This window comes from Neopelma chrysocephalum, unplaced genomic scaffold, assembly GCF_003984885.1.
Source record: "Neopelma chrysocephalum unplaced genomic scaffold, ASM398488v2 Primary Assembly neopelma1_69, whole genome shotgun sequence".
Taxonomy (NCBI): Eukaryota; Metazoa; Chordata; class Aves; order Passeriformes; family Pipridae; genus Neopelma; species Neopelma chrysocephalum.
In genome coordinates this window covers 588,245-615,640 of record NW_020897729.1, presented here as the reverse complement: position 1 = coordinate 615,640, position 27,396 = coordinate 588,245, and the positions used below count along the sequence as shown (strand labels likewise).

At 41.1% G+C, this 27,396-nt stretch overlaps 1 protein-coding gene across 4 annotated transcripts; it reads left to right on the top strand.

Annotated features, from left to right (window-relative positions):
• Positions 1-27,396, top strand: OSTN (osteocrin). 4 transcript variants are annotated; one of them, XM_027685722.1, is made up of 5 exons: positions 1-133; positions 19,584-19,682; positions 22,365-22,582; positions 26,180-26,259; positions 26,558-27,396. In XM_027685722.1, the coding sequence occupies exons 1-5, from the start codon at positions 125-127 to the stop codon at positions 26,578-26,580; spliced, it is 429 nt and encodes a 142-aa protein (XP_027541523.1). In that variant the 5' UTR covers positions 1-124; the 3' UTR covers positions 26,581-27,396. The 4 variants fall into 4 exon arrangements, with proteins under 4 accessions (XP_027541523.1, XP_027541524.1, XP_027541527.1 ...); XM_027685723.1 differs by lacking the exon at positions 1-133 and adding an exon at positions 12,489-12,541; XM_027685726.1 differs by lacking the exon at positions 1-133 and adding an exon at positions 12,489-12,541 and having other exon boundaries at positions 26,180-26,276.

The window sequence follows — 27,396 nt, the reverse complement described above, 5'->3', positions numbered from 1 at the left end:
TGCCAACACTCAGAGTGTTACAGTGGCTTTTCCCAGCAACGTGCATCCATCCTGCCAATCCTGAAATCCATCTTTGCCACTCAGATTTAACATTTGTCCTTTTGCTGTGCTGAGGACCAACTGTATGTTGCAGGTAAGGAGCATTCTCCCCTCCCTCTGTAGGTGTGACTTCTGCTGCCCTGGTGGAGGGGAAGGGAATGTGTTAATGACTCTGTAACGAGAGGGGTGATTTTTTCCTGACAGCACTTTTAGGTTTGCTTCCAAATTGTGTACAATTGTCATTTATGCTCCTTTAAATTCTTTCTTTTTCTCAGAAGAAGTCAGTGTATAAAAAGAGAATTTGGATTATTAGGTTGCTGGCACTGACCTGTATTTTCCACTGTGTGTGCTCGAAATACAGTATAGTCTTATGCCTCTCCTCATTTGTTTATTTTTTCCTGTCCACTCTTCCTTCTGCCCCCTCAATAAGATGTTGGATTCCTCTTTTCGTGATACTGTAAAATTTTTAAGTGAGCTATTAAGTCACTTCTTCAGTTTCTCTGGAAACATTAAACTTGTACATTTGATCTCCTGAAGTGTGAAAAGCCCAGTGAAATGACTGAGGCATATTAGTGCTTGGGTCCTCAGTGCACTCAGAAGACACCAAATTTTGGTCCTTGCTACTGGAACAAGAGCTTTGAAAACAAGGGATCTAATCCTTTATCGAGACATCTCATAGTTGTCAGTCTAAGGAGGTCAGTTTGCAGATGGGGAAGTGCCCAGCATTTAGTGCTGTGTCGGTACAGGATGGGTAGCATCTCCCTCCTTTCTCTGTTGCTGCCACCTCTTGTGTGCTGCAAAATCGAGCCCTGAGTGTAGGAGGGGATGAGCAGTGAAAAGGTAAAAGGTGGAGCAAAGGGACAATGATAGTGGCTGAGCTGATCTTCCTTTGGATGTTTCTGTTCAGGGTTCCTGCACCCTTCCAAACAGAATGTGGTTGAAGAGAACTGGGCAAGGGACAGGACAGCTCTGGATCTGTCTGTGTTCTAGTGCTTCACATAAAGATGCTTTTCAGCCCCTCTGAGCTTGAGTATCAGTGCTCCTGACCTGGGTATGTGAGTCAAGTACTGCAATTTGAAACTCTGCATTGTGGGTTCAAATCAAGCCCCAAGCTACAGGGAACAGCGGTGTTCACCGTTTCGTGGTCAGCTGATGGGTTCCTGGGATATGAGAACTCCTGGTCTTATCATTTTGAACCATCATTAATGTTGTGATAAAGGTCACCTTGGTCTATGTGATTGATTGGAATCAATGTTTTTAGGAAGGTAATTTTATTTTAGAAAGGATAATTGTTTTTTATTATGAAGATAATTGTAACTAGGGAGTCTCTGTGGTGCAATCCATTGCATGTTTGGCTGATAACTGAAAAGTTGAGATTTGAGCCCACCCATCATGGATTCTCCTTTTTCTCTGCCCGTGTCAGAAAGGTTAGAGTTACATGATCTTTAAGGTCCATTTTAACCCAAACCGCTCTATGATATTAGGCTTTAGGGTTTTGGCCATGCAAAGTGTGCTGTAAAGTGTGATATATATTCCTGATGGCAGTTCCTAGCACAGAGGAGAAAAGGAGTTGCTTCCTGTACCCCCACAGTGAGCCCAGTGCTTGGGACTGGGTACGCTGTGGATATACTTCCATGTAAAATGAACAGGGATGCCTATGATCAAATGGTAATAAGTTTTGGTTCCCAGGAACCAGTCCTATTTCAGAGTATACAGTGGAAATAATACTGCTTCTACTGCTGTTTTACTCTAAAGGAAATATTACTGTAAAAATAGAGCAATTTAGCAATAATTGTCAGCTAGCTGTCATGGCAGCAAAAGCCCCATAACAGAGCCAGTCCCTGAGCCAAGGTTATTTCTAACCCACTTCTAATTCGTGGAAAACAATTTGCAAAATTTTGGGTGGTTTGGGAATAAGAAAAGTCACTTTACAAATCATTGTCTGCTGCAGGAAAAGCAATTGTCATGGACCCAGAACGTAAAAACACAATATGGGATTTTTTTTAGTGTATCAAGTCATGTGACAAATGAGAAGGCTACCAAGGAACACAATTTCAACATAGTCAAACAGCTTCTGTTCTGCCTGTATGGTGAATATACTCTCAGTTCACACAGATCTTTGTGCTCCTGTGGTGCTTTAATAACATCACTTTAAAACCCCAACATTTGGGATGTGTGAGGAGCAGCAAATGCAGCACCTACAGTCATCAGTCGCTGTCAGCTCCAGGATGAGGTTTCTCCTTTCTAATCATGTGGCTCTTACGGCTCAAATGGCTCTTTCTGACATGGGGTGTTTCCTGCAGTCTCCAGAAAACAACCAGGAGAGTCTCTGATTGGTGTGCCCAGCTGCCTGAAGGCTCCAGAGCCTGGGCGGAGAGCTGGTGAAGGGAGAGGTTTCCATTTATTAACCTTGGCTGCTCCCAGGGGTGATGCTGATTTGTTATTACATCGTGTGGCAGGAGGGTGAGAGACCTGCTTGAGATGGAGGTGAGGGTGGGAAATCACTGGATAATAAAAGATGGCCTTTGGTCCAAGGAACTTACAGGACCAGGTGGAAAAAAGGGATGGAAGAAGGGCAGTATTGAGGTGCTTTGTGTAATGGCTGTGTGTGATAAATGCCTTGAAGAAAAAGGGTCTGACATTTCTCTCTGTTCAGTCTATGCAGCCAGGCTTTGGTCTTGTTTGTACTGGTGTCAATCACAGATAGCTCTGCTGACCTCAGTGCAATGACAGCACTCTCAGCTATCAAAGTATTGACTTGACATTAGTTATTCCACTTATAACCTGGCTGAATAGCAGCCAGATGGGAAGAAACAGGAATGGCTGGTAGCTGGCTGTTTCTTTGTGGCTGTTGACTCTTTATTTGATCTAGTGAGAACCAAATTAACCTCTCCATGAAATGGGCACTATCTGCTCCTGACAGCATGGGAGCCCTCTGAGCATTCTGAAGGAGCAGGACTTACACCAGTGGCATTGCTGTGTGCCCAGTAATGTCTGTGGGCAGGCAGACAAGGCATGGCACCACCCAGGGCATGGTTTCTGCCCCACTGGATGAGCAGAGACAAATTATATATGGCAGTGTACTGGGTCTGCTCCTTTTTCAGCAGCAGCCTTAGTAGCCCACCTCTTTGTGTTTAAAATGCTCATCGTGTTATTTATCATGTACTTTTATAAGTCGTATTTTTATTGTAGCATTTGTAAAAAAAGTCAGCCACTTCTTCTATGTTTACCTTAAGCACATCTGATGTGCAAGGCACCAAAACCCTCACAATGCCATTTTTTCCCAAAGACAACCAGGCTTGCTGTGGCACAGCTGGGCTGTAGAGAGTGTAGATGCTTCATACCCCAGAAGGACCCTCTTGTGATGCAACATTGCAGCTTCTGTGACCTGATGCAGTTCAGTAGCCCAGTTCCAGATCCTCTCTAACTGCTCACTGGAGCTGTGTGCTTGGTGGCAATGTGCTTGATTTGGGGCTGCGAGATAGGGCTTGGAGTGCTTAGTCAGTGTAATCTGTTCTGATTCATTCCTCTGGCTGGTTGGTTTCAAATGTATTTTGGATGCCTAATAATTCCAATAAGAAATTTCTAGGAGAACATCAGAAAAGCCGTCCACAGTATTTAAATCACAGTGTTAATGTGACTGAGCTCATGCGGCTCAGAGATTGCAAATCACTTTCAGATGCCGTCAGCATCTTTTTTTTTTGCGCTTGTCTATGTCCTTCCGTGACCATTGCTTGGAGAACCATGTGCACGCTCGAAGGATTTGCTTTGAGGGGAGGGCTCAAATATCAAAGTGGAAAAAAAGCATTCAAACCTAAAAGCTGACCATAAAGCCCAGCACATCATTTTCAGAAGCAGAACATTATTGTTACTCTGCTGACAAACTCCTTTTGAGGGCAGCAGCACGGTCCAGCACCATTTTAGATTTGTCTCGAAGCCGCACGTAACCAAAATAAATATATGGTTACATAAGAAACTATATTATGTTCTTGCTCCATGGTTCCAAGTTTAATTGTAAAGTAAGCACAAATGCAGTATGTCTGCACTTATGGAGATAGAGGGCCAACCTCTTCCCACATGCAACCCTGTTGATTCGCACCTGGGGTAAATGGGCCAAGCAAGTGCAAGGAAGGTGGTTTTGTCCCTTCTTCTAAGGTCCTTGTGTAAGATATAGAGGCCCACAGTGGAGATGAAGACAAGGGGACAGGTAGGGAGAGGTACTGAACAGGCTCTGGGGAGCAGCCACATTGCAGGGAGGGCAGTATGTGGCTTTTGGACATAGCCCAGCTTGGTGTGAGTAAATGCAGCCCAGAGGATTATATTGCTCACATGAATCAATGATGATTTATGCAGCTTGTTATTGTGCCAGCAGCAATGTCTATAGTTATAGTGACTTACTGCTGCATGGCACAAGCCTGCTTTCTGCTGCATATGACCAGGGAAAGAGTTATGGTGAGAAGCTGTGACAAACCTGCACTTCTAGAGCTAGGCTTTGAAATTTGGCAGGGGATCATTGTGCTGCTTTGCCCCTGAAGGTGGTGTGAAAATATATGAATCACTGTGTATTTCCAAAGGGCTTGGACACTATAACTTCAAATGGGATAGAAAAACCCACGAAGAAATCCATTTTGCTTCAGAGCAGAGATCTTCATGAAAGACAAACCTCAGCCTACAGAGGGAAAGGGTCTGGCCATGTGACTGGCACGATGCAGAGACAGACAAGGAGACACACGGCAAGAACAAGCTGGCAATGTTGGGACCTCGAGTTTTCTGAAGTTGTCAGTTTCTCAGTTCTAATCAAGGACAAATTGTTCAATTCCATGCAGAAGGGACTGGATAATGTTCACTGCCCTGTGTTCCCTATGGGATCAAAACTGCTTTTTGGCCAAGTTAGAATACAGCTGCCACTGAGGGGGAAAAAAAACCTGGGAAGATGAAAGGGCATTTTTCATGTCACAGAACTTTATAGCCCCTGGCCATAGGATATTATACAGTGCTCAGTATTCTGTCTCAGTCTCTAGACCTGTAGTGTAGTAGAATAATGTGTGTGTAAGCTTCCAAAAAAAGGATAAATTAAACCAAATCTGAGACACCTGGGCAGGAGGACAGCGACTGCTATAAAAGCCCACATGGACGTGAATATTGTCAATATATGGTGACAGGATGATATTTACCTATGAAGGACAAATGAAATGATACCTACCTCAAATAACCGAGGTTTGAAAGTGTTTTATAAGGGAGGTCAGTAGCATATGAACACCTGATGGGGGAGTGAAAGACAGAGCCAGAATCTTTTCAGTGGTGTGCACTAGAAGTATAAGAAGCAATGAGCACAAACTGAATACAGGAAATTACATTTAAACATCAGATTTTTTTATTTTTTTTTTTAAACCATGGCAGTCACTAAAGAGTGAACAGGCTACCTAGAGAGGTTGTGGAGTCTCCACCCTTGGAGGTATTCAAGCCCTGACAAAGTTGCTTTAGTTGACCCTGCTTTGAGGAGGGGTGTTACACTAGTCAGTCTTCAGAGGTCTCTTCCAAGCTCCAGCATGCTGTGATTCCGTAACAGAACATAGCTCTCCTGAATCCCAGAGTAATGTCTGAAATGAAATGGTTACCAGGATCCTGGGCATCTCCTCTATTTTGATTAAATCTTGCCAACAGAAGTATATGTTCAGGTATGGGGCTGCTCACGCACAGGTGGTCTGTGCATATGTATGGATTCCTGGAGAATCCCTCCATATGCAGGCAAGCCACCACATCTAGCCAGCCTGCCAGAAGAAAATGTGAAAAATTGCTAAATTCCACCAAGATAGAATTTCCAGCTGGAAAAAAGAGGAAGGACGTGTCTGGGGAAACCTGGCCATGTGCTGTTCCTGCCTCCAGGATCTTGTGCTAAGTCTCTGTACAGAACAGTTTCTCCTTAAATAAATACCTATTCAAACAAGGTCTTTGCACACCAGGAAGAGTATATTCATCGCTTGATTATGTGGTAAGTTACCTACTATTCATCACTCTTCATATTCTTCCCTTTAAAACTTCCTACCTGTTCCCATCAGGGGAAAGAAATGAGAGTGTGTACTTGTACATACAGGCTTGATGCTTTTCTCATACCAGCACATCCAGTTTGTGTGGCGACAATCAATTCATGCAGTTGTGCAACTGGTTTAGTTTATCCACATTGCTTGTGAAAAAACAAGCTGTAACAAAAACAGCTTAGTCTGGGGGTTACTTTACTGCTTTTTATTATAGCTGTGTCATACCGTTATCTGTCACACTACATGTTCCACTCCTCTCTGCAGTATCACAGCTACAGAACGCATGAACCCAAAATGCTGCAAGTTAGGTGACCTCCCATGTCAGAGAGGAAAGGAATAGTGGAGGAGCTGGGAATCAGAGGTCAGTCCTTTGTACTTGTAACAGTCCATGGATCCACTCGAACCAGCAAACACCTTCCTCCCGCTGCAAACAGAAGCACGCAGGCTGTCATGGCTCACTTGCAGCAAACCCAAATCAACTCCACGCACAGTGTGGCCACCTCTAGAGGGCGATGATTGACTGATTAATGTTCGTGCTGTAATTCAGGATGATTACTGGATTATCCTGGATGAATCCAGTTTCGATGCTGCAGCTGTTTAGCAAATTGCAGCTTCACTGCAGAAAGGTGCAGAGTCTAGCAGAGGCAGGTGTGCGTCCAGTTGAAGTGATAGAGGAGTTGAAGTGGACAAGTAATGTACCAGAATTTGACTCAAGCATTAGGATGAATTTACAAACTGTTGTGAGATCTTTCACTCTTAGAAAAAACAGAGACCTTCATTTCCATTACAGCATTGGCTTGTGCTGTCCCTTGAAGGAACAGATCCAAAAGTACATTTAAACCAGAGCAAAACAGGGAAAAAAATCAAATCAGCCAGCACAAATTGCTCTGAACTCCCAGCACAAATTGCTCTGAACTCCCAGGTTTACGCTAACAGCTTGCTCTGTTTGGCTTCCAGCACAGAATGGTGCTGCTGTGCAAGCCACCATCCCAGGGATGACCTTACCAGGAATGAAGGAACAGGATTTTTTTCTAGGGAGAAACATTTTCCCAGCCCCACCTTTCATGTGATTTCATCTTCCTTTACCTGCATGCCAGATAAGAAACTGGCAGAGAGATTTCCTGCAGCGTCCTGTGATGTTGTGAGTGGTGTGGCACTGCCCAGCTTCCATACTTCTGGATCTGACTAAAGAATATCACTCACTTTCCCCAGACTGTTATCATTTTGCTTACTAGCTGCTTTCTTTAATTCTTCTGTATATTTTCTCCTGATGCAAATAAACCAAACTCTGCTGTACTTCTCAGCTCTGCACAGAAAATAGTGGACAGTTGTGTGAAAAAAAAGTGTGAGGTGAGGACAGAGTTTCAGGGCAGATGTGTTGTTTTCTTCTTGTAAGCATGTGTAAATTTGAACTGCTGCTACACATTCAGTGCTGTGCTACATGGCCACATCTGTACTTGGCTCTGGAGCTGAATTGTGTGCTCTGCAGCCAAGGTGCCCACTCTGCTGTTCTGTGCTTTGTGTACTGTGCCACGAGGGTCCATGGGCCAGAAACAGTTGACTTCAGTGATAGGTGACATCAGCACCCACATCTTTGACAAGGGAGACAGTGTGAAAACATCAGCACTCTTCTTCCCTCTTAGCACAGGAATATGGGGCTGGTTCCCAGTTTATATTTAACACTGATTCCAAGGAGCATAGCTAGAGGGGATGGAAACATAGTCTACTTATTGTCATTTCTGTGTTGCCAGTTGAGTCAGTACCAGGCTGATATTGGCTCAGAATTATTACCATTTGCTTGGTACTTTGAGACATCTGTGTATATTTTTGTTACCTCTTGTCCATTAGCTTGTGGACCACTGTGGATGTAGCACAAAAGGTCCTGTAGCCTTTCTTGGCCATCTTCATTCCTCATGTCCATCTTGGGCTGGGAGCCAATGGCATGGGCACCAGAGATAAACTGTCTTTTATTTCCAAACACATCCTTCTGCATCATAGCACGCCTGCTATGGAGAAAGCTTGCATTTCAACAGACTGTCCTTTTTGGGACTTTTGCTTTGTTTTGTGAGAGCTTTTTATGGATTCATATGTCATGACACAGCACCTATCACAAGCACATAATTCCAGCACAAAGGACTTTTAAAAAGTACATATATAGAAACTGCGATTTGGAAGCTTAACATTCCTAAAGAATGTTACTGTCTTCAGTGTTATATGCTACCTTCACTTTATGGGTTTTGTTTCTCTGAATCTAACTAGCTGCAAGGAGTCATCTTAAATGGAAGTGACACAGCAAAACCTACTTTGATAGCTTGCAGATTTAAAAATAGCTGTCTTTACATAGTTTTTCCTTCCAAGGTAGAATGTACCTTCTGTTGGCAAACATGCATGCAAATTGTTAACACAGGGTCTCTTTTCCATAGTTTGTCTTACAGTGAGTCATCTGCTCTCTCACTCTGTATATCTATATGCAAATAGGTGGGAATCATCATGGTTTCTGAATTTCTCTCTTCTGTGTTGACAGAAAATCTGCGGTGGTTATTTTAAAATGTTTCCCCTTCTCTAGACAAGGTATGCACATAAATGGAACAAAAGTAATGTTGGATGTTCTTCGTGTACCAGTGATGTGGCTATAAAATGCTGGGTGTTGATTAATATGGTGGAATGATAGTCCCCTTTTACACTGGTGTCAGAGTTGGGCCAATTTTATCTGAAGAGTTTATTGTCTCAAGAAACAAAAATAAATTGAAACCACCATAATTTGGAATATCTCAGTTGTTTATCTCAGAGCCATATGAATCAGTATCAGCTGAGCACCTGACTTGTGGAGATCAGCTCTTTATTTTAAAAAGTATAGTTTTTTATTTGAAAATAAAAAAAAAGCTCTTGGATTATTTCTTAGAATTTGGGGGAAAACCTTTCAAAACTGGGAGAAATGTCTACTTTTCCTAACTTCTACATGGTGTTTATTTCCCATGCTAAAGCCAAAAATGGACTATTTCTGATGACACACTCACTGTTTGGTATTCATATCCCAGCAATCAGAATGTCTCAAGTCACAAGTCTTAATTCCATGCCAGCTCAATCAAAAATTCCTAAGGACAGGTCTAGTGCTTTGGCCATAACACCTGCTGGACCCTGCACGGTTCATGTTGATTTATAAGTGACAAATGAGTGATGTTGTGTGAAGGATCAGTGGTCAGTGGAAAGGGTTACACAATTTGAAGAGGCTGGAAGGTAGAGTTCCCATGGCACAAATTAGTGACACACCGAGGAAACTTCTGTGATTTAGACCACAGGGATGTAATGGAACTGCTACATGTTTTAGTGGGAGAAGGAAAAGATTAAAAGTGCAAAACTAGCACGCATGTGTATTCATGTGCAATTCCTAAGACTTCAAAGACAAGGTCTGACAACCCCAAATATAGTTTCCACAGACAAGGGCGATGAAGAACAAAATTGCTCAACACTTACACAAGTGAACCCTTCCTACCTCCTGCTCTCTGAATCAGAACTTGTCTTCTTAAGAAAAACACTGAGCCAGCTCAACTGATTTGCAAACTAGTGTTGAGAGATTTACAGAAATTACCTGCGAGACCAGGAGGGTGGTAGGGAGGCAAGTTTATCCTTCTCTTGGATGGTAACAAATAGAGCTTCATGTCTTGTGTCCTTACCTTCTCCAATTTTCTTTCTTTTTTTTTCATTGTTGAGAAAAATCAAATTATGTTTGTTTATTCATTCATGGTTAAGACAATAAATGTTTCTTCCAAACGCTTGGCTGCCCTAACTTAATTATACTGTACGTATAATTAAACCACAGTAGTGTTGAGGATATGTGTTCCTTGGATGCTCTGCCAGCATAGTAACCACCATATACCTTTTTCATTGTCTGGGAGGCTTCCTTGGCAGTCTTCACTAGAAGCTGTCAAAAAGGTATCTGTAAGTTGTTGCTAACTCCAAGTCAATTTAGAGCAGGAAATTAAATGTTAATACTCTAACACACTATTCTTTTTTATTAGTAGTATTTCTTCTTTTGTTTTGTTTGCTGGTAACATATGTCCCATTCAAAGGCCAGTAGCAGCCCATGAAGATGACTAATTACCCAGATCGTAGTTTTTTGTACCTGCAGTCAGAGTTGATGATAGTTATGTGTATCAGCAACCATTTCTGAAATCTCTTTGATTTTGCAGGAAGAATACAGTGATAAATTTTTGAAATAGTGGTAATAGTGGGTAATGCTTATCTAAAAGGAAGAACCTCAGCCTCACAGTAGGTCCAGAAGGTGGAACAAAGGTGGCTGGAGCTTTGCTATAGCATCGCTGATCAGAAGAGAGCATAAAGGAAAATTTTAATGTCAGGTCTTAGACATCTTCTTGGAGCCACAGGAGATGACCATATGGCTACATTTCTTCTCCTGCTTTTTCTACAGCCCACTCTCCCACTCAGTCTTGTGAGGTGCTAAGTTCTAGTTGCTGAGACTCCAGACTTCACCCTGTGTTGTGAAATACTGAAATGCCTCAGCTACCAGCACTCAGTTGTCTGTTGTCAGCTTACTCACAGCGGCACAGCCCATGTCTCCTACCAGCCCCAAACGTGGTGACAGAATGGAGTCCTACAGAGATCCTGCTTAAAGAGCTGCAGATAGGACCTGTAAAAACTCCCAAGAGGAGTAAGTGCTAGTGAGTGCCACCCTGTGTCTTTACAACAGAAAAAAACAAGAAGAAACAGCGCCTAGAATTGCAGTAACTGGTCATCAGCACCTCGTGGGTATATGTAACTAAGGTATCCCATAAATCTAATAATACCTGGTGGTTAGATCCTGGTTCTCTTTTTCTTTTTTTTTTTTTTCCCCTGAGATCCTGCTCACTTGTTTTATACACATCAGTCGAGTACTGTTGTGTCCTTGGACTTCTAGCCATAAGCCACTATCTAAATGCAGGTAGCACTATAAAACAAACCCTGGTCCGGTTCTCTTCCTGCAGCACCGTTTTTAGCTGTGTTTCAGCAGCCTGGTGTTGTTTGGCTCTGCCCTTTTGATCCTGCTGCTGCTCTGGCATCCACAGAGCCCATTTGGACTCCTGCAGCTGCCACTGGAAGTAACTACTGCTCTGTTACTCCCTGCAGTGGAAAACAGTCTCAACCTGCCTGCTCCAGCCTGATACTGTGGGTGCTCATGTGGCAAAAACATTTCTGCAGCTCTACTCTAGGCCATATTCCCATATCTGCCTGTAGTGAAACACAGAAGGCTTTGGGTTGGGAGGGACATTAAAGATCATCTCCTTCCAGCCCCCCTGCCATGGGCAGGGACACCTTCCATTAGACCAGGTTACCCAGAACCCCATCCAGCCTGGCCTTGAACACTTCCAGGGATGGAGTGGAAGTACTTGCTTTGCCTCAATATGACTAAACTCTCGTTTTTCTCTAATCACTCTGATCAAGACAGATGATGAAATCAAAGCTTTTGCTCCCTCGTTGGCAATTTTTTTCCCAAATATTGCAAAGCTGCATTTGAAATTTCCTTTTACTGTCCATTGCTTGTAGGAAGAGCTTTTGGCAAGTCAGAGTAAAAGCTATTTTAAAAGTACTGTGCCTATCTATTTGGGGAATAAAGGTACTATGCATTAACTCTTAATGAGTCTGCATGTGTTAGAATTTTAAACCCCAAAACAGGTCTACAGATGCTGCGTGAATCAATTAAAAACTCAGATTTTAAAAAGGGGCAAAAAAGAATACAGACTTACTCTAGTGAGGCAAACAGGGAAAGAAATACATCCTCTTGTACTGCCTAGGAAAGATAGGCATCTTCATAGCTCACGCTTTACATTTCAATAACTCTTCAGTAACTGAAAGGAAGCATCTGAAAGACTTAAGTCCTTGTGACTGTGTTTCCAAAACACACTCCTTTTCTAATGCTTACCTTATAATAGTATTGCTCTACTAAAAAGACACTAATTTCTTCCTGAAGTTAACGCAGTCCCTCTGATGTCATCAAGAAATAAAATTAAAAAAAAAAAGGTAAAAGAAAAAGTAATAATCAGGACATCAGGCTTCTGTGCTGCAGTTTACAAAAGTGAGAGTTCAAAGGAATAGTGATGCTGCTAAATATCTTTCTACTCCCGTGGCTGTCTAAATCTTGAAACAAAAAAAAAAAAAAAAAAAAAGGAAAAATTCCACAACAAAACACTAGACCTTTAATTATAATCTAATCATCTTGATCATAGCAAAAAATATAACGAATGTGAGGCAAGTATGTGTGTGAGAGTACAGGACAGAGAAAGGTTTAGGGCAAGGATCAGTGGAAAATCTTTAGAAATGATGTAAGAGAAAGCAAAGGCAGGGATTGGAGTTTGTAGCCTACAGCAGAGACTATAAAAACTCTGAAAGAAAGCTGAACATTAGGGATAAGTTAGAGGGAAGAACATCACAGGACCATTAAGGTTGGAATTGCTTGCATCCAATGCAAGGTAAGAGGAGTAAGGACAGAGATGGGTTTGGGATGTTTTATGTCTTCTACTCTGTTTACAGAAGCTTTCTTCCCTTCTGTACTTTCTTCCTCTTAATTTTTTTTCAAATTTTTTGTATTAACAGACACGTACAAGGTATAAAGATGCCCATGCCTGATGGGAAAAGCACAGCTACTTTTTCCACTTTGGGATTAAGATAATAAGGTGCCTATCGCCTAGTATATTTGTAATAAAACAGAACTAATAATATTCAGTGGAAACTTATTTCTTTCAGTTAATCAGCCAGTACTCAAACAGAATGTGTCAGTGCATTTTACGACAGTGACTAGTTACTTTCATGCTCTTGCTGTGCTTTACAGTAAACTGCTGTCTGTTTATTGTTATGGATTTTCCTTTGTATATGCTACTGTCAAATAAGATGAAGAGCTATGACAGAACAATCCTTTCACATTACTAAATATCGTATGTGGTTGACAAGTTTGCTGCATGTAATATATTGTAAAACAGGAGATAAATTATTCAGGAAAAGTCCTTAATTTATGAATCTGCTAAAGAGTTTTATTATATCCCATACTAGATAAATGTTGATCCAGATTCTGCTGCATTCCAGCAAAAATAGTATAACTGCAAAAACATTCCTACACTAACAGAGTAATTATCATTATCCAGTGATCTGACTACTTCAGCTTTGTACCACTGTAAATGAAGGTAGACTCTGCTTCTGTAACAGTCATTGTGATTTCTCCATTCTGAGTTCAAAACTATTACAGTGGGGTTTTTTTCCTCCCACACTGAAGTTGTACAAGTAAATACATGCAAATAACAGTTGGTTTAGATGTCCAGAGGCTACAGTAAAGTTCAGAATACACTACTTTTTGAAGCATAAGCACACAGTGCCTTTAGCTTTCCTTACTTGCTTTTTCAGTTTAAAATTATTGCCTTCTCACAGGGATTGCACTGAAAGCTGAGGAGCTGAGAGGAGGTTTTGTGCCCCTGCCCACTGATTCACTCAGGAAGCCCACTATTGCATTTATCTATCTCTGCTCACCTCTATTCAAAAGGCAAGTGAACCTACTTGCCTTGTAAAATACTTTGAACATCATGAGGAAAAACAGCCAAAAATTCCCAGCTCAAACCAAGCAGATCCGTGGTGTAAATGATGGGAAAACTGCAAAATGTGTCTGGTTGAACCAAGTGTTCTTCAGCATTTATAAACACCTGCCACACTGATTTCAGCAGATGAGGGCTTTGTTTTCACTCATTGAATGAATGACAAATGTGTCTTCTGGCTTCTTACACAGCAAATTAAAAAAATTGAACCATACAACAGTTGTAAGGTCTCTCTTGATATACCCTGGCAAAGTTTGCAAGTGATTGCAGCTTTTCTTCTTAGTTAACTCAGAGAAACAGGTTACCCTCAAATTTTCATTTGCGATGCATCTTGTCCGAGACTTTTCTTCTTCAAATAGTACCCTTGATCAGAATTTGTTTGTCTAGTAAATCAGCATGAGTGTTTGAATCTCATCCAGTGCCATACTTTTCTCTTAAGAGCTTATCTTGAAGGATATTTTTTTACCAGATATTAAATAGTCTGTTATTATATTGATAATGTATTTTGCTAATATACTCTTTATATCGGATGTGAAGAACTTCTTATTACTTCAATACTGTTAGGAAAGAAGATAATTTTTCTAATACAGAAAAACATAGTCTATTTCTTGATTTTTATTGATAGAAAGCTTTCTTATTTTTGCTTTAAATGCTGAAGATGGCACTCTAACAATGAATAGTTGTTGGTTCTTGTGCTAAAGATGAAGGAAGAAAGCTGAATATCAAGTTAGAAATGTTAAGAAATGCTGGCATGTATAAATAACATAGGGTTGAAACTTTGTTGGCAATGAAGAATAGCCTAATTTGTTTTCCATTGTACATACCAGGAATACTGCAGCTCACTCAATTATCTTACTGAGGAAAGGTGCAAATAGGTTTGTCCCACTAAGAGGTATTTTCTTACACTGCATAACATCCTTCTTATTTAATAGTCCCTCAGCTTCTAGATGGGCTTTATCACTTCTGTTTGTGTCCTGCTTTATGGTCTCCTACTTTTATGGTATTTATGTGAATTTTGGGTTTTCAATTTCTAAAATCCATTGCTAGAAATTGATTTATTGCACAGTGTACTCAGCTTACAAAGATGTCCAGCTTGTGTCCTTCCTGCCCATTCTAAAGAGAAGTGTCCTCCTCCGTTCTTTATGGCCATTTGGTTTCATGCCCTTTATCCACAGGGAGAGATAAGGACCATGACTGACTGGTCTTCCACAAGTGTTTGCCCACCTGTGTCAATTAAATTTTCCTGAATCATGCCTGTGTCTGTTAAGCAAAGGTACCCTTACATGGCTCTATTCATTTAGACACTTCTTGAACTCCACATGGAAATTAGAGGGGCACCTTTCCATCCTTTCTCCACATGAGCCATGTGATGTGTATGCTGCTCCCACAAACTTTGAATCTTGTGTGGGCAGGGTCAGTGCAGCGTCCAGTCAATCCCTGCAGGGACTAAGCCATGACTGAATCTGTTTTATCAGAGTACAAATGGTAGAAACAATTATGTGCTTGAGCATCCTCTGAGCAAAAGCACAGCTATCAAACAGGCAAAGGTGACTATAGTGGTGATATGAAAACGTCAGGACCCAACACTACAAATCACGTTACAGGGAATACAATTATTAAAATGAAGACTATGAAAATCAATGACTAATCTTGAGTGCCTTCTTGAGAAACCTTTAAGGAACATCATTTTCAGAAAATGGAACATCCTTGGCCTTGAAATACCGTGTGACCAGAATTTTCATTTGGCACACGAAAATACCTAGGCCTTATCTCAAAATAACTAGTCATACACCTCTTGCATAAGTTTATGAATTTTAAATTCTGTCTGGTTCCATCAGATGAAACCTACCTGCATCTATTTATCTACATAGTCAGGAAACTGAAATTGGAGGGAAATTACATTGTAACAGTGTCTGTGCCATATAGCTAATAAAATATATGGCATTGTTTAAAAATCTACACCTACTCCAGGAAACACATTATTAATAACATAAAGGGCCTGACACTGGCAGCTTACGTTTCATTTTGCCATGCAAGTCCCATGCTTCAATGTCTTGCTTCGGTATCTTTTAGAAAGAGGTATATGAGAAGTGTTCCATATCTTATCTGTGGAATGACAACAAAAACACCACTCTAACCTAGTTCTGGGCTCCGCTTTTTTTTTTTTTTTCTGAGGATGGGATTTGTTTTGATTTTTCTCCCTTTTCCTTGACATTTACATGACTATGAAATTGCACCTGAGATACACAGGGGCCCTTAGCAGTTTCTGATATCACTGGGACTGCTGATGTGGGCACATTTTTGGCTTTGTGGTAAAATATATGATCAGAGGATCCACCTTACAACTTTTAAAAGTAATGCAAATTTGTCCCAGCACTAGCAGACTTATTCTTAGAGCTTCACACAAACCACATTTAAGTTGTTCTTTTGGTAAGATAATAATCCATCTTAATTTTTTTGGACAGGGTATATTCCTGTCAGTATGCACTCTGAGGCTAATGAGGCCAATGTTAGTATTCAGTGGTACATTTGATTAAGATAGGTAGCAGCAGTTAATATTCTATTTTGTGGCACTAGAGCAACAACAAAATACCCCAGTAACTGGCTCGCAGGCACAGCTGTGATTCCCCCAGCTGGATGGAATCTACATTCATGACTAACAGCTGATGAAGGCTTACCAATACAAGTCCAGTGTTCATATAGCAGAAGGACTGGAGGCCTAAAAGGCACTGCCAGGAGCTTCCTGGTGCCTATGGGACAGTCATACCTTGGCTTTACATCAGATCCATTTGGGAGCATCCAGGACCAAACCTCAAGGGATTCTGTGCTCAGCCACAAGGCGCTCATTGGAGGAGCAAGGTCCTCGTTTGTAGGTGAGCTTGGGCACATCCTGTGTTGGTGCTGCAGCAACAAGCAGAGCACAGTCATCAATATAGTGGCAGCTGAAGTGAAAGATTACAGTGCAAGGCATGATGTCTTGCCTCAGTTCTCTTGCTAACAGGCCAGTAAGAAAAATAAGGCCCTTGTAATTTATGCTTGCAGAGTAATCTCCACAGTAATGTGAAATATGATAGTTCAAATGGGTAAGAACAATGATAGCTGTTTCCATTTTTGACAGGCAATGGGTTTGGAGCTTGGTGATGAATTGCATTCTGTCTGCAGTTTGTTCAGCCCACTTATCTTCAGGATGTCATTTTGGTTTTTGTTTTTTTCTTTAAAAGAAAAACATCTTTTAAGTCCTTTGGTTGGATGTTGGAGACTTAACAGTTTCTGTTTGGTAAAGTGTTTTGCTTTCTTGTGATCTTTTCTTGGAAAATGACTCTCTACAGATTCCTGAGTAAAAGTTTTGTATGTTTATCCTGCTTTGATAAGGTAGAATAATGTACTCTCTTTTATCTTTAATTTTATTTTAATTGGACCTGCAACAAAGATACCTAATTATATGAGGAATTTTAGTTTTGACACATTTTAAGCTAAAGTATCACTAAGACACATAAATATGTCTGAATTTCAGACTTGCAATTACATTTAGAGAAGGGTAAACCATATTTTAAGTCAGACAACACCAGACCCTGAGATAATAAAGACATGGCATTATACCTCAATCCCCTGACTTAGCTCTGTGAAATTGGTGGTGAAGAATTTTCTGGAAGGATGGAAATTCAGGACATATAGTAAGGGGCGTGACTTGCAAAGGCTTGTCAGAGCTTTGTTATTCTCATTCACTAACAAATACTGTAAAGCCTCACTTAAGGTCTCTCTTGGAATGTGTCAAGGTAAAATATGGAGAGGGTGAAGCAGTAGCCAGTGCACAGCTGGGAAAGCCCCATTTCAGCAGGAGGGCTCTGCTTACCCACTTACAACAGATGAGCTCAAGGAGAAAAACTAACAACTGCTTTTAACAACTAAGGTCCTATGACATTGCTGAAGGTGGAAAGCTAAGTCCCAGACTGGCAGAAGAAAGTATGATTTTAATTATATTTACATAATCCTCATTGCACCATTAGTTTTGCAAATATTTTTCTAAAACTAAACTGCTCCCCTACAACAACCCTGCTTCCTTCTCCTGCCTTGGCCCCATTGCTGCATGAAAATCAGTAAAACAGGGTCTTGCTGGACTGAAGTTTTGCTCCCTTTTCAGTCAGTGACACTGACTCTTAGCTGCTCCTTCCCATGGGAACTAGAGCCAAGCTTTAAGTCCTTACAATTTCCTCTGCTTCTAATTTCACTGGCGGCAAGTTCTGACCAGTTAATCAAATGTCTTTTGTGTTGCAGGTGCCTTAGTGTTTATTTTGATTAGTGTACCAGTTGCTATTTTTAGCTCTTTGGTCTTTGGGTTGAATGAATACCAGCATAGATCTTAAATCATAATAAACATGTGTTTTTAACCTTGCCATTTATTTTTACATCTCTGTATCCAAATAATCAGGATGTGGTTACCTGTGAAGGTAGTAGACTGCTACTTCAAATTTCAATGCACACCCACATACAAAAATAGACATTGTAGAGGGTCATAGCTTTAGAAACACCCAGTCAGACCCTTGTGTTTATGTCAAGCAGTGGCTGTTGCTATCAGACTGAGAAACAGAGGTACTGCCTGATTTACTATTCCAACTTTATCCTTTGATTCCGGTGAACTAAGTCTGCCTCACCCCTACAGAGTAATCATCAGCTTTCTTCCTAACTGCTGATCCCTCATGTACAACATTAAAAAAAAAAGTGTATATATATATATATATAAAATAGAGTAACCAAATAACAGAAGCATCTGTAAAATGTTTTGAAGAAGCTAAGCGAGAAAGAGAGTTTTGAGTTTGCTGCAAGTGTTATATCTTTACTTTTTAAAAATGGACTCCAAATGCTTTGGAGATTTTACTCTTTTGTAGTGTGGGGAAAAAGTAAAAACCAGTGTTTTATCATATATTTGCTGCCTGATCTACTGAGAAATTTTCTACACAAAGGATAAAACAACCATTATGCATTATATAAATGTATTTATACACCCTTTCCATTTCTGCTTTTGCCAAGTGGAGATTCAATAAAGAGTGGCAGAATCAGACTTGAATTATACTCTGGGGCAGGACCTGGAGACAGAGAAATCAGGAAATAAACAGATGCTTTTGGCACTAGAGGCTCCAGCCTAGTTCTTATTAACATCAGCTAAAATATTCCCACCTGAGTCAGTTGGAGGCACATCAGGTTTTAAGAGCTGGATCCAAACAAGGGCTTAAACAACCTAGGCTAAACCCATGGCCCAAGACAATCCCTGGAACAAGCAGCTTCATAGTCCCAACCCTCACAGAACTTGTCCCTCCTTGATAGGCATCTGCAGTCCTGCAGCTGTAGCACATGGTCAGAACACCACCAGTCTGAGCAACGTATTTGCATGCAAGCTTTTCCCAGGTGTGTGAACTGGACAATTTTATTCCAGGATTCCCCTGGAAGTTGTGGCTACCCTTAGGTCGTGTTAGAGGACTAGTGAAATGCAGCCTTGCTTTCAAAATACTGCTGGAGAGGTATGTGATTGCTGTCACAGCTTTAAGCACCTCTCCAGCATGTGGGGAGGTCAGGGTCAACCTACCAGCCAAAGTCTCCCTGCTTACAAATGAGCATCTAGTTCACCTGGTTTTAACACAAGTTTGCATTCATCACAGCTGCTGCTGCATGGACTGCCCCACTGTACAGAAAGGAATCAAAAGATTTGCAGGGCTGTAAAGGAGCAGAAGAGGGAGCTGATTCTGCATGGAAAGGTGAAGAGCATTCAGCTGACACTATCTGGTTGCTGGGGTTTATGCAGTGACTGTTGGGTAAAACACATTAACAGCCACAGGAAGAGAGTCTCCCTTTGTTTTTTACTTCTTTAAGACCTTTGGAGTAAGATTCGTGAGGGAACATAGCTGTGGAGTCATTAACAGACTGTTCTCCTTTGCAGATGCTGCAGTTCCAGCTTGTGGTGGTGCATTTGGCCCTTGTGATTGCCGTGCTGTGGTGGCACTCTAGCTCAGTGCTCCTTGCAGAGGCAGCCCCAGAGGTAGGTGAATATTTCTGGTGGTTGTCATGTAACTGCTCTCCCTTGGGTGTTTTTGGCCACAGAGTGTGGAAGGCACCAAGGTATCCAAACAGTGTTGGAGAATATTGACTCTGCAAAGGCAGAGGAGGAGCCTAGTGAAGAGAGATGCAAATTCCATGGCTCTGGGAGGACAGACAGAATGAAATCCCATCCAAATTCTCACAGCCTCTCCTGAAACACCATGGGATCTCCTGTGTATTAAAACCTTGTCCAGTGGATAGAGAACTTCCTGAAGAGGGGAAGAAGGTGATGGCAGAGGGGAAAGTAAACTCCTCTAACACTGAAGGGGAAGTGTAATGCTTAAAGACAAATAATAGCATGAGAAGGCTGCAGCTTCCAGAAGCCATAAGGAGATCCCTGAGAGGAGATCACCTGCACAAAAGTTACAAATTAAAGGAGACAGAATAGACCAGGAGGGGGAAGGAGCCAAGTCACTTGCCTGAGCTTGCGAAGGAAAGCAGCAGATGAAATGGGAGAGTTGTCTCATGTTTCATCCAAGATGACATGCAGGGTTGCACCTGAAAATACTTCTCCTGCATTCTCTATTTTTAGTCAACTTGACATATGCCAGATTTGGCAGGAAACATATTTATGTAATGCCATAAAAAAAAAAATCAAGTATCTAAAAGTTTGGTCAGAGTAGCACTATTTGGCTGTAGGGTCTTTATATAGGTTTAAAATTAGATGCATACTGAAGAATACTGCTGGATCCTTCTGCCTTGCTCTCTGTCTTCACATAAGCATGTCCTGACTACTGACTATACAAAAGCACTGCAGAAGCTGCTGTTCTTGTGCCACAGAGACCCAGTATTGGGTCTATATCAGTGGTAGATTTTTGTGAAAAGTATATAAGAACAGAACATCTTTGGATGCTTCTTGATCTAGAGGCTTGCACTGAACCAGGGGATGTTTCAGCTGCTGATGGGCCAGAATTTGTCTTTGAAAGAGTTTAAAATCTCAGTATCTATGACGTCCTTTGGCAATGCATCCTCCTTCATCTACGGGCTGTGTTTAAAAAGTAACTCCTTATATTTATTTTAAATCCACCATCTGGTGACTTCACTGGGTGGACTGAGGAGCTCTTTTTCTTGAGGAAAAAATTACCAGTCTTTATTCATCTCATTGATGTTCATAACTTTATAAATCCACTGTATCTCTACTTATCTGTGAAATTGTATTTGGTTCAGTGGTTCACCATAGAAAAACTCTTTTCTACTTCTGATGACTGTTTTAGCTATTTCCTTACTTCTTAAAATTCTATTATATCTTTTTAAGACAAAGTAAGTGAGACTGCAAAGTACTCAAGAGCAGAGGCTGTTTCTGACCTTCTAGTTTCAAGTGTTATTCTAGATAGTTATCCCCACTAACTGAAAGGGAGAGTTGAGTCTTTTTTAAAGACATGATTTTGTTGCAAGCTTATATAAAAGTTTTATAACCCTGAAAGAAAACAGAAAGAATTGCTCTGTGTACTTGAGGCTCATAAAAAGTAGAGTCAGAGGACAGTGTGAGATCCTTTACAAAAGTATCAACAGTGCTACATCATTTGTGTGATCATTGTGGTCATGTACTCCTTCTCATATAAAGGTCACAGTTTTATAAGCTCCATCACTGCTTATGCCACCCATCAAGCGGTGGGAAACATCCCCACCACAACTATGGTGTGGACCACAGTAGACAGGCACATTGCATCATTCATGTGATGCCTTCTTTACATTTGCACTAAAACCACTGTGTATGAATAAGAAAGATAGTGGTGTGCTTCTAATAGAATAAAACCTGGTTCAAGGCATAAATTATAATTTTTTTATCTAATTCTGTGAAGATCAAGTGGAGCAAGAAGGCAAACATTTCATCTGAAGAGAGAATGATTTGAACTTGCTTTTGCAGACTAGCTGCTGCACTGTATTTTTCTGTTGTATGTAAAGCAAATATTTAACTTTGGTTTGTTTAATTTCTCTCTTGATAGACCCCAATATTCTCAGCTATTCTGATAACAAAGTAGAGTTTGGTTTTGAAATGGTGTTAAGCCTAATGTTGTAACTAAGGTTCAAACTGTTGCGTCCACTCAACATACTGTTCTTTCCTTTCCTCCTCCCCATGTAGTGTTACTGCATAAATTCTTTAAATGTCAGTGCTGAGCAAGTTTATTTTGGGATATGTTTTGCATAACTATTAATTAATTTGTCATATTTGGATGGAAAATTCTGTATAAGTTTTCATTACTACTTATTAGCATTCATTTAAAAAACAAAAATCAGTTTCCTGAAAAATGTCAGGGTAGATGTTGGAGTTGGGTAATGGTGATTGCATTTTTTAGAAGTATTAAACTACTCAGCTCATGCTATAAGTGATACTAATCACAGTGCTGAGATAAGGATAGTGGGATGGCCTGCAAAAATAGGCTTTGTGAAGCAATAAATTTTGATATTTTTTGCAATAATGATGAAAGCAAGTCCAATTCTATAAAAAAATTAATTTCCAGACTTTGAGGGCAAAATCCTTTCAGTGGAAAATGGCCACATTTCACAGAAGGTCCCAATTTCAGTGTCCCAGTGTATTTACAGGACTGCTTCTGTGAGACTGGGTTGAGATGGTTTTTCTGGAACCCGAGCAGCCAGCACACTTTATTGCTTTCTTTTGCAGCCTTTGGAGCCTTCTGCTGCTCTGGGCATGGGAGCACCTCCCATTGCCAGTGAAGAGAAGCCAGCCACCAACCTGGCAGACAAACTGTTCCTTCTTGATGAATTGGTGTCTCTGGAGAACGAGGTGACTGAGACCAAGAAGAAAAGAAGCTTCCCAGGATTTGGCTCTCCAATTGACAGAATTTCTTCAACCTCTGTGGATGCTAAAATCAAACAGAGGTAAATTCTTAGATGCTCTTACCAGTGATAAAGTTGGTAGAAGGCTGTTAGTAGGTGCTCTGGGTACTGATGGGTTGGCTTTAGCCACCAACAGGTTTGCTGATCAGTTGTGAGGTGCCTCTGATCAGGAACCATTCTGGTTGCACTGTCCATAATCCTTCAGCTGTGCTGTATAACACATGAACTAGTTCATTTATCCCTACAGTACTGTACAGCTACCAGAGAACATTCACGAATATGTGATTTTTCAGTACACTTTTTTCCACTGATATGAACTAAACTTCAGTTTAAAACTACGTTTTTGATTGTGAGATTATTTAAAACAAAAATATGCCTGAGGGGCAGAGCTAGGTGCTCCTGAGGCTGGAGTGGAAAGAAGGTATAGTGGTGTGCATGTTTTAAATAGCAGCATGAAGAACACATCATGAAAATGGGCACAGACAGTAGAATGAGCTTCAAGACCGTGATCAGCTTTGGATAAATAAGGGTTTAATCAATACATCAACACCTTCATGGCATGTGTGTGAAGATAAGCATGTTTATAACAGGGCTAAGCAATGATGATACAGCTGGGGAGAGACAGTGACTTTGGGGTGAAGCTCAAAGGGCTTTTTGCTGTATCTGAAAGAGCTTAGCTGTCTTGTTCTGTTCTTCTGGTAACTGTCTTCTTTTGGATGGAATCCCTAATGCCACAAAGTATTTAATAACATGCTTAAAGCTTAATCTGGAAGTGGAAAGTATTTATGAGAGCCAGTCAATATTACAAGTATTTTTTTCAAGCAAAGTTTTGCAATATTTTCTTGTTGTTTTTCCATTTATCCACCCTGTCTGCAACTAGGGCTGTTTGACTGCAGCCAAAAGCGATGAAATATGAAATTTTCAAAACCTTGAGTAGAACTATTCTGTTCTGTATGTCTCTTCAAGAGGTCAAAATCAGCTCACTCTGTTTGCTTTTTGGCATATTTTCCCTTTTCAGGGGAAGAAATAGAAGGTCATTTTTGAAGCTGCTGTACTTTTTTGCAAAGGTACATGGTATTACCAATTTGTCTCATGCTTTTTGGATGGAAATCTTCTTTCATTCTACATGCAATACAAGAGGAAAAAAACAAAACAAACACACATAAAAAAAGGGAAATTGTGGTGAAAATTGTCCGTGTTTTCTAGCAGCTTGTCTCTGAATAATGAGCTCATGCAAATGAGTGTCACATTGCACAAAATTCCACCTTTTCCAGCATCAGTTTGCAGTTTTGCACTGGGATTATCACCTTGGAGGAGCTGATTAGCTTTTATGTTTGGGGTTGAGTTATTTATTAGAACCATCTGAGCTGCCTTGATCACTGTATTGATGGTCTGGTACTGCCATCAGCATGGAGCACAGATCAGGTGGGTGCTATGAAACAGTAGTAAGGCTATACCTTTTGATGGAAACAGGCAGAGGCTGCTGCACTTAGAGGAGTAAGACAGAGGACTGAGCACCCCCTCACTCAGAAAAGAACAGCTCATTTCTATATGAGCTGAGACAGTTACCTTTAGAGACCAGGAAATTATTTGGTGAAAGCTGATAAACAGATTGAGCCCCCTGAATCAATAGAGTCAGCGTGTTTAGTGCCTGGCATACAAAAGAAACTTTTGGAAAAGAGCAGATAAAATATAAGTCCACTTAACAGATTGTTCTGGCACCCCCTGGTCACACGAGAGCCCAGATCCTGGTCTTGCACATCAACATCGACGTAACGCTTTAAAAGCATGGGAAAAGCATGCAGGGAGGTGGAAATCTTCAGGAGAGGTAAAAAGATCCATAGGCAGAGGGAGAGAAAGAGGCTCCGGGAATCTTAGACAAGGCTGTTTTAAGGAGGAAACGTCACTTTGTCCCTAGTAAGTGATGAAAGAGGGCCAGCGTGGTTGGGAGGGTGGAGCGGTGGCTGTGCTGCTCTGACGCAGGGTGGCCACAAGAGGGGACGCTCCGCTGCGCTGCCTTTCTTGTAGGCATCACTTCACAATTTCCTTATCTATTTAAGTACAGAACATGACAGTGTTACAGCTAATGGTGCAGAAACACCACCCTCTCCTCACCCCCACAATCCAATTCCAATGTGGGGAGTTAATTCCCCTTTTATCCAGGCAGGGTGAGTATGTCTCTGACACCCCAGACCTCCCTCCTGCCCCCCCCATAAGTTTGTGCCTACACCTGGGGGGAAAACAGTGTTATCCTCGAGGCGAGAGGCTGAGGATCAGCCCTTGGCTTCCCTTCCCTTTGCTTTCCATATGGCTTACTGTAATAATGCTCGATACTTCGGTGCCTAATAGGACAGGGAGGGTCATACGAATGGCTCCCCTTCATTTGCGATGTTCTGTAGCTGCTCCAACATAACCAGTGTGGTGCTCCCTACACGCACCATCAATTCCCATTTTGTGACCCCATCCGAAAAGCAGCTAAAAAAGAGGCAGTGGGGCTGCAGATGCTGGAATGATGGGTCTGGGCTTCAGCCCATGCCTAAGAGGTATGAGGAAAGGAGCCTGCATGGACTACACAATTCTGGGTGGGGTGTGCAGAGCTTTGAAGTCCCAGTATGAGGGAGCATTCCCAAATCTTCGTTCGCGAAGCCTAGCCATGAAATGAGGGAGCATGGCAGTGCTGACACAGAGTTAGACTTCAGAGCACCAGAGCATGCTCTCCTGCTAGTTACTTTGCAGCTGGCAACTTACAGAACAAGTCCTTAAAAAGGACTGATAAAGAATTCATCTTCCAGGGCTTCTCTTGGACCTGCATTTCACTGGTAGTATTTCTAAAGGAAAAGTTGACGTTATTCTCAGCTGCAGGAAATCTTGCCATTTCCAGAATTAATTAAAATAAAACTTCTGCTCGTGGAAAAAGTGCTCCAAAAATGCTGAATTAAGATGGGAAAACTTATTATTGTATATGAAAAGAACCGTGAAAAATATTTCTGCATAGAAATTCTTTCACACTTTCCTCATGCCCTCATTCATCAAACTGTCAGGAAACTACCACATGGCAGAAAAAAAACCCAACAAAACCTTCCCATTTTCAACCTCATCAAAGGATTGCTAATATACAATTTTGATGAACAGTACATAGCCGGAGACCCCATAAGAAAATCCTGCTAGGACTTTTTCAACTTGTCCCCTCTATAACTGTGCAATACTTTCTATCTCCTTGCTTATCTTAGCCCCAGCTGGCCCTGGAGACTTTGAAGATCCAGTCTAATGGGTCACCTGCAGTGTATAATACTGTGCATGAAACAATTCCCCTTTATAAAAGCAGTGTATTGCCTTTCATTTATGAATAGCAGTTAACTTGTGAAGTTATTTGTTTGCAGCCAAGTAAAAGCAGGGATAGTGCATCAAGCTCAGACAGTCTCTAAAACAGCTGCAACTTCTACCTAGTATTTTTTAAGACAAGTGCAGCATCTTATTTTTAAACACATCTTTGGCTGCTTCTGCGTCACAGTTCTGTCTGAACAATAAGGTGTTAGTGGGATGAATGGAGGAATCAAGCATGTAGTAACATTTTGATTATTCATAGGGTGTCTTTTCCCATTTCTTTCCCCTCCTTCTTTGCTTTTTTTCCCCATGCAGGAAAGTGCTTGAGCTGCCCAAGAGACGGTTTGGAGTTCCTCTTGACCGGATTGGAGTGAGCCGCCTCGGCAACACCAAGGGTTAGCAGTTCCTGCAAGTAAGCCAAAGTGTTCCAGGTGTGGGCAGGCTCTGAGAAACCCACCTGTTCTCAGTTACATGGAGGTATTCAAGTCATACCAGTAGGCTCAGAAAGAGTGGCTTAGGAAATGATGGCTTCTTATAACATGGAATGCCCTAATTTGTCACTGAGTACCTCTCTACAAGAAAACAAGTATTTTTAACATTTTCCTCTCTTCTAGACCACCTTACAGTCTATTTTTCCAAGCCTTGCATTTCTGACATTGGAAAATGTAATGTTTACTGCTTTTTTGCCTACAGGTACTTCTATTCTTTATGACTGATGCTGTATTGGAAACATTACAGAGATACAGAAGATGCATCACAGCATGTCTTGTCATTGACTAATGATACAACACTCAAGGAATTGACCTCCTGCAAAATCTGTTTCACATTGCATTTTACAAATGTTGCATTTACAGTAATAACAAATTCAGTTCATCAGGTCAGAATGCTCTCACAGCTGTGCACTATGTCACTGATAGGAAGGAACAGAGAATATGTATATATTTTATTGCATGGCATTTATCTGTTAAACTAGCAGAAATTTATTATCCTAGCCAGGACTGATAGATTTTTTGGATTGAAAATAAAATTTCGAGAGATGCCAACAGGAGTCCATGAAAAGCAGACAGTTTGCTTTGGAAATTTCTTTCAAGGGGAGTTGTTTGGTAGATGAAGGGAGGATTTAACAGTTATGGGACAAAGCTAGAATTTATTTGAACTGCTGTTTGAGAGAATGATGTCTTTTGCCTTTAGTAGGAGTTAGTCTGAGTAAGAACTGTGACGATGCCTTAGTATTTGTCCTGATGTTTTGAGTAGTCTTTCTCTTATCTCTGCACCATATTTAGACATGTTTTCATTGTATAGCAGATCCTGAAATGTGGCAAGACTTTTAGTTTCCTCCTCTAAGGTGATGAATACATTTCACTCCTCCCTATGCATAACATAGGATAGCGTCCAAATATGAAGTCATCTACTTCCTAGACCATCTGCATCATATGCCTTATTTTAGCCTCTTTATGTGTGCACAGGGCATAATCAGACATGTAACTCTAAAAGTTCAAGTATTTCTCACTCTGGTAAAATGTAAACATGTC

What these genes read in the sequence shown, in the direction of transcription:
- OSTN (XM_027685722.1), top strand. An exon ending in GATGCTAAAATCAAACAGAG is followed by an intron (nt 22,583 to 26,179) that starts GTAAATTCTTAG and finishes TTCCCCATGCAG; the next exon opens with GAAAGTGCTTGAGCTGCCCA. An exon ending in CCGCCTCGGCAACACCAAGG is followed by an intron (nt 26,260 to 26,557) that starts GTTAGCAGTTCC and finishes TTTTGCCTACAG; the next exon opens with GTACTTCTATTCTTTATGAC.